An 18,438-nucleotide genomic window follows, 5' to 3' on the forward strand; every position below is an offset into this window, starting at 1 on the left:
ACCATAAACCTCATTGAATGATAATATATAGCCTAGATTTGTTGGAATTCGAAGGTAATTGAATGTGATAAGCGTTTACTAGAGTATCTTCAATGGTAATATTTCGTATTTCGCTATATTTTAAAACCTAACCTTTTGTTTATTTACTTGAAATGTGACCATGTCCCATCTATTAATCTACCACTAAAATAAAAGAATTAAGTAATTTTTGGTAAGACGCTATAACTAATTCTTATTATAGTAAAGATTACACTCTTAAGATCAGCTGAAAGTTTAAAAGCCTGTGCTCCTACCATAGGTAAGAATTGTAGGCAATGGACTGATATCATGTTATGGTTTAAGTTATCACCGAAAACACAATTAAATAATACAAAGTTCTTTTATTATCTGGAAGAATCTTACTTTTTAATCCATCGGATCCTATTTATCGTAATAGGACTTCATTTAATTATATTTGCAGATTACCCCAAAAACGTGTAAATAAATATGTATGGCAACATTTTGTTATGTAATTTATGAATGCAAGTGTAGTGTACATAATAATATAATACACACGCACACATATAACCTTATATATGGCTATCTCACGGGCGGCCACGCTATGGCTACGTCTAGTTGTTCTAAGTCTATGACCTTATCCTTATACTTACTAACTTGTATTTTATATGGTCTTTGTTATAAACAGATTAGTTTTTTTTAAAATTTATTTTACGGTCTTGGATAGAAGTCTATATACAGATTACTTACGTGTCTCGTCCAAAGAATATATAATATTCTTTAACTCCAGAAGGTAGTTAACATTATAGGCAAATGGTTCTGCCTCTGGCCGATAGAAGTCAGTCCAGAGAAAAGGGCAGCCGTGCTTTTAAAACTTAAAACATCCATACAAACTTTCGGGTTTAACATTGATTGGACTATGGAATTTCAGATACATAATGCAGAACGCACAAAGAAGTAGTCATATTGTACTTTTCTATCTTTATTAAATAAAACGCGTATCATAATACAGATTATTACATGGAGGTTTCCTACATCTACAATTTGCAACTGTCGATTCTGATGTAACTACGCGTACTGGAACGCGCAGCGGTCGTGACATTCCAGCGGTGAGTTTGTCTGAACTAGAAATAGGCTGAGTTGGCCGTATCCGATGTTCGCGTTCTACTCGAGCTCGTTCTATACGTTGTGCGTATGCGACACTATTTTGAAGACCTGCTAAACTGTCTGTTCTAGCTGGAAATCTTTCCAAACTGTTTGAAACTTCACCCACTTCTGCGGTATCTGTGTCCACAATTTCCTGGTGATCCAGTATCATTCCCAAGTTTATTTTAATATTAGTCGAACCATCGCGGTAAATTAAATAAATCGTGGCCTGGTCTAAAACTTTTAGGGAGAAATATTCATTTATTTTCAGCGCCTTCATTTTAATTTGAAATGGCTTGAATTTCTGTGATAGCTTTTTACTCTTCTCCTTTACAAAGTTATCAAATTCAATGGCCAGCATTTCTTCGTTATCTTGTCGCGATTTGCTCTCTTGAGGTCCACCGAGTTTGAGGATTTCAGGATCTTTGTGAGCCATCTGAGTGTCTATCATTACTTGTTGTAGTACTGGAGGGTCGTTTAATGTGTGCCATTTCCAGTGAGATACAGGACCAATGCTGCGGTCGAGAACTACACCTTCTGTCTGGTTATATTTGAGTCTAGACATAAACAACATAATATTTATTAATCCTATTTAGTGGGTACGTTTCATGAAATGTGCCAAAATTAAATTAATTACCTTATTTTACCAGTGTGATCGAATACGATACCATTGCCAAGATAATCGAACGTTGCCAGAATTGCTAAAGGGCGAGAACATCCACGCGCATCGATCTCACCACTGCTGTGGATTACAAAACGCTGGTGCGCATTTATTTCTGAAATAATATAAAATTTAAAAACCCCCGAAGGTCATGAAATTATTAATGACACTCTCGATCAAGTCATCAATATTCTCTTTCAGTGCGCTTTCATTTGAGACCTCACTCGAGTATATTTGCAAACAATAGGTTATTTTTCTCCAATTTCAACCCCCAGAACTTTAGAACGACTCAACCGATTTTCATCAAACATATCTAAGAACACTCGCCCATAAGTCACCTTTCATATTAAAAAACTTAATTGAAATCGCTTCATCCATCCGGGAGCTATGGTGCCACAGACAGACAGAGACGTCAAATTTATAACACTCTTCTTAGCGTCGGGGGTTAAGAATAATCAAATCAATGAAGCATCTCTATTGAGAACGCTGTTCAGAGATTACAATTTAAATAGCTCGATTCTTTACAGATCTAATTTAATTAAATAAAAGTAATGATTAAACCTTCAGCATCATAGTAATCTAATGCAAGTCGACCGCTTCTATAATACAAACGACCTCGGCCGTTATCATCAAACTCCGCTAATTTTTCACCAGTATCGTACCGCATCATCTTCTTGTTTTTATTATGTTCAAACCAGTCAAACTCTGGATGCGCTGGTCGCATGCGGTATACATTCATCTGACAAAGAGTAATCTAGTTTTATTGCTAGTATCCATAGTTTTGTGGATACGTCTCCGGACGAGAGAATGAGTGCATCGAACGGCTTGTTGTGCAAGGGAAGATGGATGTTTTCTGTGGCCACGCGAAATGTCACCCATGCGACTGACAAAGAAAAGCGCAACGACAAAGAAAAACATACTTAGTAATATTTTAGTTTGTACTCGTAGCTTATCCATAAGTTTATAACGTTATTGTGAGTCCCATGCACATATCGACGCTCATCACTGGAATATATTTTTTACTCTACCAATCCAATTCATTTGGATTGATAGGTACACTTACGTATTACCAAAATAACGAAATAATTGTATTTTAGCTGAAATTTTACGGTTTTTACCTTCAGTAAAATTTAACTGTACCATGTGCTGAAAAATATTACCCAAGCGTTAACTTTATACTTGATAATTATTATTATTAAATGAACATGTTTTTAAGCTAGATCTGCAACTTTGCGTAGTACATTTTTTGTTTGCACTGTGAGCGCAAAAAGTACCTACATACAAAAAATCGTTTAACATAAAAAATGTAATTAGGCCCGTTTTTGGAAAAAATAACATACTTTGTAGTGAAAAAAAAATCTCCTTAATAAGACCTCAGCGTTACCCAAAATATTTTGGGCGAGCGTAGAAGCATCGCCTGTCGGGGCCAGAAGGCAGAGGCACGAGATATCGGCGGAACGACTCTCAAAGAACATTTAGGTATCCGCTAAGAACGGGTTTCACGATAGGGCCGGATTAAAGAGGTCTAAATGCTCTCGCAAGTTTGTATGTAAGTCTTTAATTTTGTATGCTACAAACGTGAAATTTGATAGGTTTATAGTTAGTAGATGTCCGTTAATAACCAATTTTGTGGCAGGGCCGGATTAAGGAGGAGGATATAATCGATATTGAAACCAAAAATATTTTTTCACGCGGACGAAGTCGCGGGCGTCCGCTGGTAATACATACTCGTACCTTTCTAACAACTTTTTCTGTCGGTAACATGGTCCAACCCTTTTCGATGAACGTACGATCAGACAACGCGTAACGTATAACACCTTTCGGTACGTCAGGTTCGACCTGAAAAAAGCACATTTTAATCCTAGCTGTATGTATATTTAGGTACCTACTAGAAAAATAAGAAACCTCGCCATGTTGTGCAGAAAAATTAACTACTTTCTTTCACTAAAAAAAAACTATAGACTATAAATCTATCCGAAAGGTGACTCATTACAAAATCTCGTTAACTGCTTGACGTACAAAGTTGAAATTTGGCAGGGAGGTAGTTAGATTTCCGCTAAATAAAAGTCTCAAAAAGTTCAAAGTGTTTATTAAATTCTTATTGGTGTTTATTAAACTTAATTATTGGTGTTGAGCTGCGCTATACGATTGTGATCTAGATAAGAATGTAAAATGGTGGTACCTAAACAAAAAAAAAAAAAAATATACATCTTTCCTGATTTTGTGAGAGAGTCAGATTACCCGGACGAAGTCAAAATGGTGTAAATTAACTGCACTTAATAATACCCATTATTTTAAAATCACAGACGAACACTTCAGTTTTATTTATAGGTTTGTATTGTTAATCACTTACCTCGGATTTTTTTATCTTGGACATACTTTATGAAAATAATAAAATATATAAAATAATACGATTAAGCAGGTACCTCGTATACATATAAAGTTCGAAAATAAAATATTATAAAATCTTATAAATTCAACTGTGTTTGACAAAAGGAATTGACAGTATAATTTTCGTACTGCCATGTCCTATATTTTCTATAGATGATTTTCTAAAAAAGTTTTCATATTCCTACCATAAAATCATAGATATTTTATATCGATAGTAATAAATTAATTAAACAAATAAAAAAACTCGACTGCTTAAAGTATAAAAAAACTGAAAAGAAATAAAACAAGCTTAGTCCAGAAGTGTAGAAAGCAATTAGAAAACAGTCGGGACCTTAGATATTGGATAGAATGATTTTCTTCTACAATATTTAATAGGTCCCGACTGTTTTCTAATTGCTTTCTACACTTCTGGACTAAGCTTGTTTTATTTCTTTTCAGTTTTTTTATACTTTAAGCAGTCGGGTTTTTTTATTTGTTTAATTAATTTATTTATTTCACACTTTTTAGTTACGATAGATGGTTAATTTCGGATTTATTTGTTACGTTTATTACAAAGTACGATAATTTATACGTCCAACCGAGGTTAAGCAAATATTAAAAAAAATCTACGGAACGCTCGGCTCGGACTCGCACTTAGCCGATTATTTAATTTAGTCTATTTTATAACTTCACTTCACAAACCTGCTTGCATCTTTGTATCTATAGACAACTAATAAATAACGTTTTTCTAATTATAGTTTTTTTTAACATGGTCATGATATACCATTTTAGAATCCTCACAAAAAGCTCTTGAATTTGATACCCATATTGCAATATTAGAAAAAAGATATTTTTTTCACTTCGAGCCTATAGCGTCTCACAGTCGTCTTGTTACTTTTTTTTTAGTTTCACGTATCTAAGAACACTTGGGTAATTGAGACAAATCTAACGACATCCTAATTACGTAAATCCGTTCAGTGGTTTGAAAGATATGAGGTAATAAAGAATATTACAAACATACATACATACATACATATATACATACATACATACATATATACATACATACATACATACATACATACAAGATACGCGCGAAAAACATAACCCTTTTTGCAGTCGGGTAAAAAGTAAGAACATTAAACCTTTGTAAATGATTACATATCTTTTTGCACTATAAGCTTGTTATATCTACTGTGCTATAAGATTATTTCAGGCCGTCTACACACGTTGACTATTCAAAGCCAATGTTAACCACATTTGATAAAGTAACAACAGTAATTAGCAATAGCAATATTTCGGCTATTGGTTGACATTATTTGTCTATTTCTCTCCACACATGTTAGGTCTAACTGATGTTAGTTTAATAATGTACGTTTTTATTTTATATTTCTTTTTATTTTTACACGTTAGCCCTGGGCTACAATCTCACCTGTGCAATCTAAGACGGAAGCGGGCTAACTTGTTAGGAGTTGAATGTAAATCCACACACCCTTTTCACCACATACCCACGGCAGAAGCTAACCACTCGCCAGACCAATTAAAAAACCTTCATCGGCCCAGCCGAGGATCAAACCCGGGACTTCCGCTCTGTATATCCACTGTTCATACCGTAATTGTAAATTTGTAAAGAAATACTCACAATTTTTTTAGAAACTTTTAACTTCTCTTCTAATATTTCAGGACTGTTAACATCTTTTTCGGGTACATTGAAAAGTTCATCGTTAAATGTTGTAACAACAATAGGAAGAGGGAGCATTTGTTTATCGTCTGATTTTAATGGATGTCTATATTTGCAGATTTTTTGTCCTATAATTATATCACTTATTTTCACACCTTCACCTTTATCTAATACCTCTTCAATATCGAGCTCCAATTCAGAATTATTACAAATAGCACAAGAGTCTACCTTCAAACCTTTATGAGCTTTGTGAGCTACAATAAGCGACAGCGGAATATTTATATCATCATTATTTTGCTTTTTGTCTTTTGCGGTTTGTTTTAAAAACTGCATAGCATTGTCATTTGGAGGTTCACTTATTTTAATTTGATCCACATTTAAGTCTCTGACGCGTGGTTCTTCGGCTATTTCTTGTAGTTGAACTCGGCTAAGGATTTCGGGATCACTCTTAATTTCCCGAAGAGCTCTAAATTTCAACGCAGCCTCCTCTTTATTTTTTCTCTCGTCATGTGTTACAGTTACCTTTTTTTCCAACTTCTGTTGTTCCTCATCTCCAAATGGTAGTGAATGGTGCTTTTCTGGTTTATTTTCTGAAATTTCGTGTTTTTCACGGGTTTGTTCAGATATTTCTTTTCCTTTTCCTTCGTCTACTTCATTACCTCGTTGAAAAAAATCTTTATCAATTTTACTCTGATTGTCTTTAATTGTTTCACGTGGGTTTTCAACTAACTTATTTTGTTTACGTGTATCGCTATATTTTTCAGGAAGTACTATGTTATCTTTTTTGACCGTCTGTTCACCGAGATTTGCTTTCTTTTTTTCAGATTGTTGACTCTGTTTCTGTTTCGATTGATCTATTTCCATTATTTTTTTGTCTTTCTCTTTACTAACTTGTTCTATTTTGTCTCTTTTAAAATTCTCTTTATCTTTTCGCCGTGCATCTTTCTCTTTTTCTCGCTGTGCAGTTTTTGAGCTTGTGGATTCTTCATTTTTATCAACTTTTGACACTTTTTTTATACCACTTTTTGTAGTCATTTCCGAAGGTGCCTTTATACCCTTTTCAACCAATTTAACAGTACTTCTTTTCGTCCTTTTGTCAATAATTCCACTATCATTAATTTTATCTTCTTGTAGTATCGCGCCTTGTATTTTAATCTCGTTTTTACGAGAAATATCTTTTTTTTCATCTTTGTCAATTTTCATCATACTTTTATTCACGTTTTTTTGCAATTCGTCTTCTCTTTTACGTAACATATCTTGAGTTTCTTTTATTAATTCCCAAGAACTCTTAGGTTTTTGAATCCTTTGTTTTCTTTTTTCAGTTTTTTTTATGAAAAAATAACTGAAATTTTTGTGTAATAATTTATCCTCTTTTAATAAAAGAGGAAAACGAAAAGCATCTTTAGAAAGATATTTTGAAGGTGAGAGTATTGTTTCAGAGCTAATTTTACAACTTCCACCAGTCCCTGAGGTAGCCAGTGCATTGAGGTCTCGTTTGATATATTCTTTTCGATTAAGATTTTGTTCAGCTACTAAATCGAAAATAGAAGGCGATACCTCTTTAAAACCTTTCTGACAGTGGATAACAGGACGATGAAAAGACTTATCATGTTGTTCAGCCGTTTCATTTAATGAACCAAATTTTACAGATTCGTCTGTCAAATCAGGATAACTCGTAATTTCTTGTTCAGCCAAGTTTTTGTCGTAACCAAGCGTTTTTCTCAACATTATATTATTTTGAAAATGAGTAATTCTAGTGTCCAATGATGACTCACTATCGGGATAATTGTTGCTTGTATACTGAAATTTATGATCTTTTTCAGAGTATCTGATTCTTCCGTGTTGATTTTTTAGTCGAGTCAAATCGTATGATTTTATAGATTGTACATCTTTCTTGATAGTAAATGTTTCCTTATTTTTGTATTTCTTGATTCTAATAAACTTATCAATGGCTTCGCTACATTTACAATATGAAACACCTTTTTGACCTTTAGTTCGACACTTATCACAAATACCAAGTACATCAAATTTATTAATTGTAGGTATATTATGTAATATTTTTTCTGTATGATCTAGGATGTATTTACAACGTGGACACTTTTTGTATTTATCTGAAAAATAATAACTAACATGGAGACAAACATAATAAAAAACGTACAAAAACATCCTAGTACCTACTTACCTACTAGTAGGATGTTTTCGTACATTTTTTTTAGTCACGTATTGTATTGTTATAACTATACATATTACCTCTAGGTATACTGTTTTGGTTGGATTATATGGTGTTATTTTTAGTTCGGAAGTAGGTATGTAGGGTACATTCTGCTTTCACAAAACGTAATTTCCTGTAGCATAGGTACCTATTATTAATTATTATACTATTACTATAAACAACAATGTGCCAATCTAACATGCTCTTCTGTCTTCTGTCTCTAAATTTTGTAAGAATGAAAACAAATTACCTAATTTTGGAATCAGTTTTTCTGAAACAATATCAATATTTTTTGTATTATGTAGAATTAATATTTCTGGCGGGCTTTCTGGTTTTTTCGTGGTTACGTCCTACAAATCAAAGAAATTCATAATGTCATTATCTATACTATATAATTATATGAATAGAACGTATTATACAAACAATATGTATATAATAAAAATGTAACAGGTCAAATTCTGTACTACATTGAAGTTATTTTGAAAATAACTGTGTTGTGTAAATAATGACGTAAACCTTAGTATATGATTTAAATAATTTATTAAAGTACAAAAGGTACTATATCTGCTAAAATATAGAAGATAGATATACCTACGCTGTCGCGACATTTTTTGTAGAAAATTATGTGTTCTGCAAAGTTGTACTACATTATTTTATTCTAACATCAATAGTATTTGCAGCGCACGCCATGTACCTAAACAATATTTTAGGTAACTTTTGTACACTGGGTTACATTATTGGAGTTTCACAAAGGATGTCTATTTTTTTTGAAAATATAATATTTTTTTTCATTTTACCTAGCCTAGGTATGGCCTTCCTCGAAAAATGGGCTATCTAACACTGAAAGTATTTTTCAAATCGGACCAGTAGTTCCCGAGATTAGCGCGTTCAATCAAACAAACAAACAAATTCTTCAGCTTTATAATATTAGTATAGATGACAGTGACTGCACGCTTAACCCAAATAGGTAAGATAGGGAAGAAATAGGTATTCGTTTTTTTTAATTTTGTCATTTCTGAAGTGAAACTCTAGTAGTTTTTTATGTTTTTTTTTTTCCGGGAAGCACCAAAATAAGTGACATTGTGTTGACATTGTTTTACCGAGGCCTCCTACGGCCTCTACGGCTGATACAGCGGTGGCTACGCCCCTGTTTTTGATACTTATTGTGTTTTTTTTATTTCGTTTGGTATTTTGTTCATTAGGATGAGGTATTGTATGGTTATTTTATCATAGAAATAAAGTGAGCTAGGTATACCTCTTCTTCACATTCACTAGTGGCATAACGGTAAATAACCAAACCGGCACTTTTAATGTTGGCCACATTTTGAAAATATGGATAATCTTCACAAACCTTGCAACATTGACACCTTTGTTTTCGTAAACTGTTAAAAATAAAAATAAACATTTAGGTACATACAGGCTACCTCACCTCACTTTGCCTAACCAGATAAACCGCCTCAGCAAAGGCTTATTTAGTCACGAAGTCTCAGTTGTTACGAGTAGATTTTGTCAGATGTCTCCTTATTATATTGTGTTAAGTGCCGTAGGCTCCATAATGGCGTCTTATCGCCATCATCGTGGTTTGGGTGAGCGCAGAAGCAGAATCGTCTGATTAGGTCCGAAGGCAGAAGCAGAAGAGATGGGCGGAACGACTCTCTAAGAGTGTATCTTCTGATACTCAGACCTCGGCTTAAAGTGCCGATGAACTGATACACTTAGGCCAATATTGATTTGGTTTTGGCCTAAGTGTATCAGTCCGGATGCCCCCAAGATCGTGAATCACAATCGTCAGATATCGGGGACCACGTCTTCGACGAAGACGTTGTGCAGCTTGTATTGGTGCGTTGTCAGTCGTTAAAAGAAGTCTCTGCTGATACGTTAAGTAACAAAAAATCTCTATAGTAAATAAAAAGCACCACACTATGCACCCTGTTTTGTTCTATGCGCTGACGCGTAGTTTTTGCGATGTTACCCTACCTGCCCATACATTCGCGGAAATACTTGCGCGAATTTTCGTGAAAACATTTACACGAATAAAGCACTTTGCAGTTTGTTGAAAGTCCATGACGAATTGAGTGAACGAACGCCAGTTGAACGCTAAACATTTTTCTATTTGCGTCTGCGAGAGCCCTAAAATCTGACCATATCTTATCATAGTAACAGAAATGGGGGTATCTTCAGAAGAACTTAAATCAAAGACATAGCTCAGCGAAGTTGAAGTGGCAATGTTCACGGCACGAGCACTTAGAAGAGCCGATGGACGTTGGGGTCCGTATTTGCTGGAATGGCGACCCCGTTTAGGAAAGCGCAGTGTTGGGTGACCTCAGACTAGTTGGACCGAGGATATCAAGCGCGTTGCAGAGAGCCGCTGGATGCTGGCGGCTCGATACCTTAGTGTTTGGAAGTCTATACAAGAGGCCTATGTCCAACAGTGGACGTCCATCGGCTAATAATGATGATGATGACATGGTCAGGCCATAAAGTTATTACTACTACTGGGATAATGTAATGAATGCTTACATCTCATTCATTTTATCTTCATTTAATCTTGTTAAATGCAGAACTAGCTAAAAAGTTACAATCAGAATATCAAAATACTATTTTCATAAATTATCATTAATACAAGAAATGTTTAGTGTAAAGATCTAAATACTTTAACACCCGCGTTATGTATTGGTGACGTATGTCATTATCAAACATCACAAGAAACAAGAAGTATGTGGTACGTACTGACAAGACAGCTTATTTCCTCTTTTCATCTATGCTGACGATGCTGAATTCAGGAACTCCGTCTACGCCTTTATTTGACGTCTGTGATCCACGCGATCCACCTAAGGCTCGAAAGTTCGAAACTCATTAAAACGTCTAGTCTTGGACACGGATCCGCTCTGTATCGCCTCTGGTCGTAGTCGTTCAGTATTCTTTGTACCTACAAAACTCATACCTACTTCAAAGCAAGCACTCTAATAAAATAAGATACTTAACGTAATCGCGTTTACTAAATAACTCTCATATCACCCCATAAAGGAAGTACGTAGCGATCCATTGCAAAAAAAGCAAAAGATCATTACGTTTTAAAAATAACGATTTTTCACTTATTCCCGTTTAATTCCATGTACTCAGCCATTTTTCAACATAATTATCGTTGGATAGCTATTTGTTTAAACTGCTATGCTAATAAAGTTTGTAGGTAACTTTTTAAAATAAATATGCATCAGAAAACATTTTAAATTTTTTAGATTCTTTAGGTCATGATTAAAAATAGTGCAACATTTGTGTACTTTTTTGTAATATTATGTTGTAGATTTACGAGTCGGTACAAGTTGGTTGTTAGTGTTACCAACCTAAATACACCAAAAACATCCACTAAATACGAAAGTTTTATTTTATACTCCACTTTGAAGAAGAGTGCCCACACCCACATTTCTTAAAAAAAATTAAAAAACCTTTTTTTTCGAAATCGGTACATTTTTGCCCCATAAAACATAAATGCAATTTAAAAGCGAAAAAAAGCAATCCCTAATATCACCCCATACAGGGATGGCTATATGTTTCCAGTGACCCTGTATAGGTAAAGTACAGATTCATTATTATCAACCCATATTCGGCTCACTGCTGAGCTCGAGTCTCCTCTCAGAATGAGAGGGGTTAGGCCAATAGTCCACCACACTGGCCCAATGCGGATTGGCAGACTTCACACACGCAGAGAATTAAGAAAATTCTCACGTATGCGGGTTTCCTCACGATGATTTTCCTTCTTTGTTTGAGACACGTGATATTTAATTTTTTTAAATGCACACAACTGTTAAGTTGGAAGTGCATACCCCGGACCAGATTCGAACCCACACCCTGTGGAATCGGAGGCAGAGGTCATATACACTAGGCTCTCAAACAGATTGAAAAACATAGTACAGATTTAATATTGCTAGTAAAATAAGTGAAGGCTCTTTTAGCACCAACTGCAATTATCATAATCTATGGAAGTTTTTGATTGAAATTGGGGGTCACATTGATTAGCAATACACCTACATTCTACTTATTGTTTATGCAAAAAAACAACTACAAAAATATTTTATCATTTAATAAAATAACAGATATAATTTAATTAGTCTTTCTTTTTTTTAAAAATATTAAAGATTTTCTGTCTCAAAGAAACAGGAACAACAATAATTTTTAGGACTACTTCTTTGGTACAAATATTGTTGAGCGGGCCAAATGCTAAAGCGACCACAGTACAGGCTAAACATATAACATTATATGGCATACTGAAGTCTGGTGTAGGTAAGGATACCATGCCGCCATTTGTTCGAAAAACTATTGGGTACCCTGCAACAAATATTAAATTGTCATTATAGCAAGAAATTGTATTTTCACCATACCTATATTGCTATAAAAAGTTTGCTTAACAGTAGGCTATTCAACCTTTGCCACCTCTGCCGATCTCTACAAATTAATTCTATAGTACACAATGATATTTAATATTTAAACAATATTAGCAGAGGATGCTCAGTTTCACCCGCGTGGTTACCGTAGGAATACAGGGATAAAATATAGCCTATAGCACTTGGGGATAGTGTAGCTTCACAACAGTGAAAGAATTTTTCAAATTGGTTTAGTAGTTTTAGAGCCTATCCTTCCTCTTTATAATATTAGTACAGAAGTATAGATTAGTTGTAAACAGATTGCTTTCAGTTCTAGTTTGTCCATAGATACAAAACAAATTATTGTTTATACTATATAAATTCAGCACTACTACTTGTATTTATGTACAGGCTGTACAGCCTAATTACTTCTCCTAAGCTTAAAGGTGACAATTTAAACTTTTATATATTTTTTATTTTTTATGTATATTTCAATGTTCATAAAAAATAAGAGATAGAATTTAATGTCACATAGCTGAAAAAGATAGTACCTAACTAACAAACAAAACACTGCTGGTGTTTATCAGAAATAATAATTTTAGCATTCAATTGTTTCAAGCTATCAGCCTGACCATGAAAAAAAGAACATTCTCATTCACCCAGACATTAAAAATAATATGTATATAAATACTCACATGGCTTTGATGCATTTACAATTGAGTCAAATGTGCTGCCAGTAATTGGGAGGCTGGTATAATTTTTTGCAGTTGGTAGATTAGCAGAAAGTAATGCAGATCCTACATAAAATCCATGATTTGCATCAGGAGGATACTCTTGCCATTTGAGAAAGACAAATTCAAAATCTATAGTTACTGTTGTTGTTGATTTTGGTGGTAGTTTGAGTAATAGTTCTAAATGGTAAGGTTTCTGTCTACTTCTTCCTGGTGAATAATATTGCGACATTATTAATTTACTCTCTGCTTCACCATTGATTCTTAATGTGCTGAGCTGAATTGGTAGCCACCAAGGTGCATTCTCTAATAGCACAACATCTATAGGCGCCCAGTAATTATTTGATAACTCGGTAACTATTCCACCAAATTCTTTACCATACCCCAGAACATATCGGTTGAAAGTTAAAGGTGGTGGAATGTTCACAAATATTTTATTCCTCATTTCATATTTTGCACCAATGTTCATCATATTGGAATGATTTATTTCGTACACAGCCAGTTCAGTTTTACTACCGCCTCTATGTGAAAACATAATACTGTTTGGCTCAGGAAGTAGCTTAAATGGGTATGAACTATTCGAAGTTATATCCACATAAATTCTGCTCGAAGATGAAAGGGGGCACGCCCCAGGTAAACCTTGCCCGAACAACTTTCTAAGTGACCAATCCATGGTGTTTAAAATTTTAAAATCATACACAAGTGCCACAGTCTGTTTAATTTCTAGACTAGTATCCAAGCAATTACTACCAGAACACATTCTTCTGATGTGAACACCAATCGAATGGTAGTTTGTATTGTGGATCATCCTAGAATTGAGAAGGGATGAAAACCCATGACTAGATTCACATGGCAGTAGCTTTTTCCAAGGGGTTAGATTTTCAGTGCACACAATTTCACGGGGCAGGGAAGCATATCTCAGCTGTGAAGTTATATTCTGATGTGATTTACTGTATGCCCCCGTTGGCCACAGAGCCATTTTAGGAGATACAGTGTTCATGTTTTCAATAAAATTCAATGATGCACAAAATAGTCCAGACAAAGTTGAGCTTAACTTCTTCCATTGTGTATCAACATCTACAACATCAGGGGCGAACCACGCATACAATTCTGCACCAGGAGCTGCATCCAATACTGGATAACCCCATGTATTGTGTTTCCACTGTCCTTCGGTCAATGTCAGATGTAATTCTTCCACTTGATATCTGGACACAATTTCTCCTAAAGAGCGAGGTGCAAGGTGGGAATGTTCAACTACAAAAGAATACAAAGATAAATTACCTGTAGCTTCCTAAACTAGATTCAGATACAAAAGGAGGGGCCCTGTATTAAAATTATTTAGGGGGCCCAATAGACAAGTGGCAAATCTGACAAATTTCCCAAGAAGCTCCCAATTCCCTTACTCAAACCCAAAAAAATACATTACATCTTGTGTAGTATGTTATAACAAACATTTTGATACTCATTTAACATAGGTAAGGTATAGGTTACATGTTGATTGTTTTGTTTTTTTCAAGAAGCACCAGACTAAGTGGGATTATGGATTACACTTTATTAAGCTGTCACACGTAAGGGGCCCCTGTAGTCCGGGGGCCCCGTATCATTGATACAGCCGTATCAATGATACGGCGGTAGCTACGCCCCTGGTTTAAGTCGAAGCTGTTGAAGTTACTGCCTCACTGTTTGCGGCTTTAATATAATATATTATTAATTATTTACTTACAAGATTCTTCTCCGTTTGCTAACGTTAGGAATTGAAAATAAACATAAAGGTGAGATGGTGGCAATGGTTTGATGAACATTTCTTCTTTGAAATCATCTCCTTTTATTTGAAGAATGGGACTCAAGAAAGCAACACTGAATAATAATAATCTGAGATTTAACATTTTAAAACCTTAATTTAGTAATTTTCTATAATTTCAAGGCGATTTTAATTGATTATTTTGTGTAATATATTAGTTCTGATTAGATAAATTTTAAAATTCACCAATCAAAATATAATTCACAATTATTTACATTCTTGTCAATGACATCCTTCATTTGTCGTCTGTGGTGTCATCTGTCACTTGTCACCACAGAACACTAATACTAATTGAGCTTACAATCGCAGTACAAAGTGCCATAGACAAGAAAGAAGAAGAATTGAGCTTGTCACAGTCATTTTAGGGGTGACTGATCACCCCTCAAAATAGATAACAGGGTGTATAGTCCTTTTCAAGAAAGAAGTCGCCCAGACTCGGTGCTAATGTCATAATGGCGCTCATTATTTGTCATTTGGTTTGGTAACTTTAACTATTTAGATTAGGGACCTAGACATTACCCCTCTGTTAAAGATCAAAAAATCAATGATCTAACGCGTTTATAAAAACTGTTGCTATAGAATCGATGTTTCATTGTTGTAATTGTTTTCGTCGTGTTAAGAGCTCCCTAAAATTGCCGGTTTTTATGCCGTTTAACTATTGTGTAGTAGAACGGCAAAAAAACGACCAAAACCTTGTAGTTTAGTAAAAAATAGAATAACCTTTAATTTGTAAGTATTTCTACCTTAATTTTATCAAATTTGTAATAAAAACAATATCTTAAAAGAATCGATTCATTTGACTGCACAGCAAAAAATAGATCATTTATTCGAATATTCTGTTTATATTCTGTGGATAGTATGTGCGATGTGTTTGTTAGCCTGTGTAAAAATTACGCGTGTGTGTATTGCGAGTCTTTATAGTTGTGTGTAGTGTATGGACACAGAATGTATTAAATGGTGTTAAATATTATTTTTTTCGATGTGTAAGTTTACCTCGCCCCCCTCAAAAAACGACAGACAATTTTGTTGGTGAATTTGAGTGCGATGCATCTCCATTTTCTAATTCCTCTATGGAAAAAGGTCCATAGTCTAAATAGTCAAAGGAAAAATCACCGCATTTTGGTGACTTGTAGAGATCGTGCTGACCCCGAGAACTCCCCAGAACTTCGAGAAATACGTCTTGACCCTGGCTACACTATCACTTTTATAACATATTATTTGTATTCAGCAGAGAGATGAAGAAAAATAAGAAGAAGTACTAGAAGTTCTATTGGATTAATATGAATACGACGAATAATTTTCCAAATTATTCTTTCAACGGAAATATCACGGAAATTGCAATACTTATTAAAAATAGGGTACATACACATTTTTTATAGAGAATCGGATCATCTAAAATTTTTGTCAAAACTATTTTTGCTGTAAAGCTCACATTTTAGCTGAAAAACGCGAAAAACCTATTTCTGGTCACCATAAACATTTATCATCCAAGATTAATTTGACTGGATTAAATTGTCCTTATAGTCAGATCGGGTAGGTATTTTAAACAATGTAAATAAACAAAAACATATGATTCAGGAGTGCTCAACATTTTACTAAAGCATTATTCACGAATATTGTCATGAAATAAAACTTCCTTTGATAGACATTTTTTTTTATATTTTATGTTCCTATAAACTGTTATTTATCGAACAGATAATGTTTCACTTATATTTAGGGTTCCGTGGTCAATAAAGAACCCTTATAGTTTTGTTTTTTTATTATGTATAAGCAAGCACCGCTTAGCTGTACGCTAGATTGTAAGCTATGAGGCAGCCTTTGGTAGAACGCGCTTGCCTAGAAGATGCCTATTCACTCTTGACTTGAAGATACCCATACCCATGTCCGTCTGTCCTTCTATCTGTAACTCAATTACTAATAGAAAACTGTAGCTTGACTATGAAAATTATGTACGCGATTATAGGCGTAAATTAAAAACTTGACAAGTAGTTTTTACTCGTTTTCTCGTAGTGTGGGTTATTGTTAGATATACGTTTTTATGTAGAATTTGATGAGTTTGTTAAGACACTACTTTTCAATTTAGGCCTCTATTTGTAAAATATTAAGATTTAAAGTGCTAATTTAATTTCGTACTAAACTAAATAAAATTAAAAACAGTAAACGAACAACAAATAACAATAATAAACAATAACAACGAAACGAGAACAAAACGAAAGAACAAAAATTATAAGGGAAGAAAATACGAACAACAAACTGGATTTAGTTAACGAATACTGTGAAGTAGGAGTATTAGTCACAGACAAAAAATAAAGTAGTGTTCTGTGCTGTGAAGTGTGAACTGTCAAATCTCAAATCTTCTTTCACTTAATACAAAATCAAAAAAATAATCATAGTTGGTAATTCTGCAATAAATGAAAATATTTTATTCACATTATAATAAAAGAAAACATCATTTGAATTACAACTTCTTTCTTCTTTTGATATGATAATACGATAATACGATTTATAAAATTAATTAAAGCTCTTATTTAATTTTATAAATGCATATTAATACCCATAAAACTCAATCTTTGTTTTTCGAAATGGTTTGTGACTCATGTCTGCTTGGGGTATTTAAGGTTCTTTTTATGTCGTTTGTGTTGTATTTCTGCAAACTCTATTTAATTAACATAGAGGAATTAGACATGGAAATGCATCGCACCCAAATGCAGCAACAAAATTGTCTGTCGTTTTAGAGGGGGACGAGGTAAACTCACACATCGAAAAAATTTAACAAGAATAAATAATAATTATAATCTGTACACAGAATATTCAATTAATGGATCAATGTTTTGCTGTTCGTTCGTTCGTTAGAAGAATAGAATCGATTTTTCTTTTATATATTGTTTTAATTTATTATTAATTATAATTATGTTTTTGACGACCTCCGTGGCGCAGTGGTATGCGCGGTGGATTTACAAGACGGAGGTCCTCGGTTGGATTCCCGGCTGGGCCGATTGAGGTTTTCTTAATTGGTTCAGGTCTGGCTGGTAGAAGGCTTCGACCGCGAAGGCGTACCGACAAGCGATTTAGCGTTCCGGTACGATGTCGTGTAGAAACTGAAAGGGGTGTGGATTTTCATCCTCCTCCTAACAAGTTAGCCCGCTTCGATCTTAGATTGCATCATCAGTTACTGACTGAACATCAGTTACTGAGTGAGACTGAAATCAAGGGCTACCATGTAAAGAATAACAAAAATAAAATAGAAATATTTTCAAATTAAACGTCACGTCATCTTTTAGTGAATTAGAAGTTGTTGACCGTTTTTCATGCCATTGACTGACTGACTACTTACTACACAAACCGGAATTATTAGGGAGCTTTTTAGACGACGAAAACGATTACAACAATGAAACATCGATACAATCGATAACGCGTTAGATCGTTGGTTGTTTGACAGAGAGGTAACGTCTTGCGGGGCAGGTCTTTCTATAATTGG

The 18,438-nt window shown here is 34.3% G+C and overlaps 2 protein-coding genes across 3 annotated transcripts; both read right to left on the minus strand.

Moving 5' to 3' along the window:
- Positions 1–871: 871 nt before the first annotated feature.
- Positions 872–11,067, minus strand: LOC112053730 (uncharacterized). 2 transcript variants are annotated; one of them, XM_052891001.1, is made up of 7 exons: positions 10,798–11,067; positions 8,318–8,417; positions 5,817–7,966; positions 3,539–3,643; positions 2,366–2,543; positions 1,781–1,919; positions 872–1,700 (listed from the first exon to the last, which is right to left on the minus strand). In XM_052891001.1, exons 3-7 carry the CDS (start codon positions 7,581–7,583, stop codon positions 983–985), a joined length of 2,907 nt encoding a protein of 968 aa, XP_052746961.1. In that variant the 5' UTR covers positions 7,584–7,966; positions 8,318–8,417; positions 10,798–11,067; the 3' UTR covers positions 872–982. The 2 variants fall into 2 exon arrangements, with proteins under 2 accessions (XP_052746961.1, XP_023949025.2); XM_024093257.2 differs by having other exon boundaries at positions 5,817–8,417.
- A 1,066-nt stretch (positions 11,068–12,133) lies between these two features.
- Positions 12,134–15,206, minus strand: LOC112053731 (GPI transamidase component PIG-T). The gene is made up of 3 exons (XM_024093258.2): positions 14,883–15,206; positions 13,124–14,413; positions 12,134–12,393 (listed from the first exon to the last, which is right to left on the minus strand). The coding sequence occupies exons 1-3, from the start codon at positions 15,043–15,045 to the stop codon at positions 12,173–12,175; spliced, it is 1,674 nt and encodes a 557-aa protein (XP_023949026.2). The 5' UTR covers positions 15,046–15,206; the 3' UTR covers positions 12,134–12,172.
- Positions 15,207–18,438: the final 3,232 nt, after the last annotated feature.

The sequence above is a fragment of the Bicyclus anynana genome, chromosome 1 (assembly GCF_947172395.1).
Source record: "Bicyclus anynana chromosome 1, ilBicAnyn1.1, whole genome shotgun sequence".
NCBI lineage: Eukaryota > Metazoa > Arthropoda > Insecta > Lepidoptera > Nymphalidae > Bicyclus > Bicyclus anynana.

Bases quoted from the DNA above. Each gene is read 5' to 3' on its own strand.
- LOC112053730 (XM_024093257.2), bottom strand. From the start codon at position 8,021: ATGTTTTTGTACGTTTTTTATTATGTTTGTCTCCATGTTAGTTATTAT. The intron at 3,644-5,816 runs GTGAGTATTTCT...TGCTTTTTTCAG, and splicing joins TAAAAGTTTCTAAAAAAATT to GTCGAACCTGACGTACCGAA. The intron at 2,544-3,538 runs GTACGAGTATGT...ACTCTTTGTCAG, and splicing joins CAGAAAAAGTTGTTAGAAAG to ATGAATGTATACCGCATGCG.
- LOC112053731 (XM_024093258.2), bottom strand. From the start codon at position 15,045: ATGTTAAATCTCAGATTATTATTATTCAGTGTTGCTTTCTTGAGTCCC. The intron at 14,414-14,882 runs GTAAGTAAATAA...ATTCTTTTGTAG, and splicing joins AGCAAACGGAGAAGAATCTT to TTGAACATTCCCACCTTGCA. The intron at 12,394-13,123 runs GTGAGTATTTAT...TATTTGTTGCAG, and splicing joins TGTAAATGCATCAAAGCCAT to GGTACCCAATAGTTTTTCGA.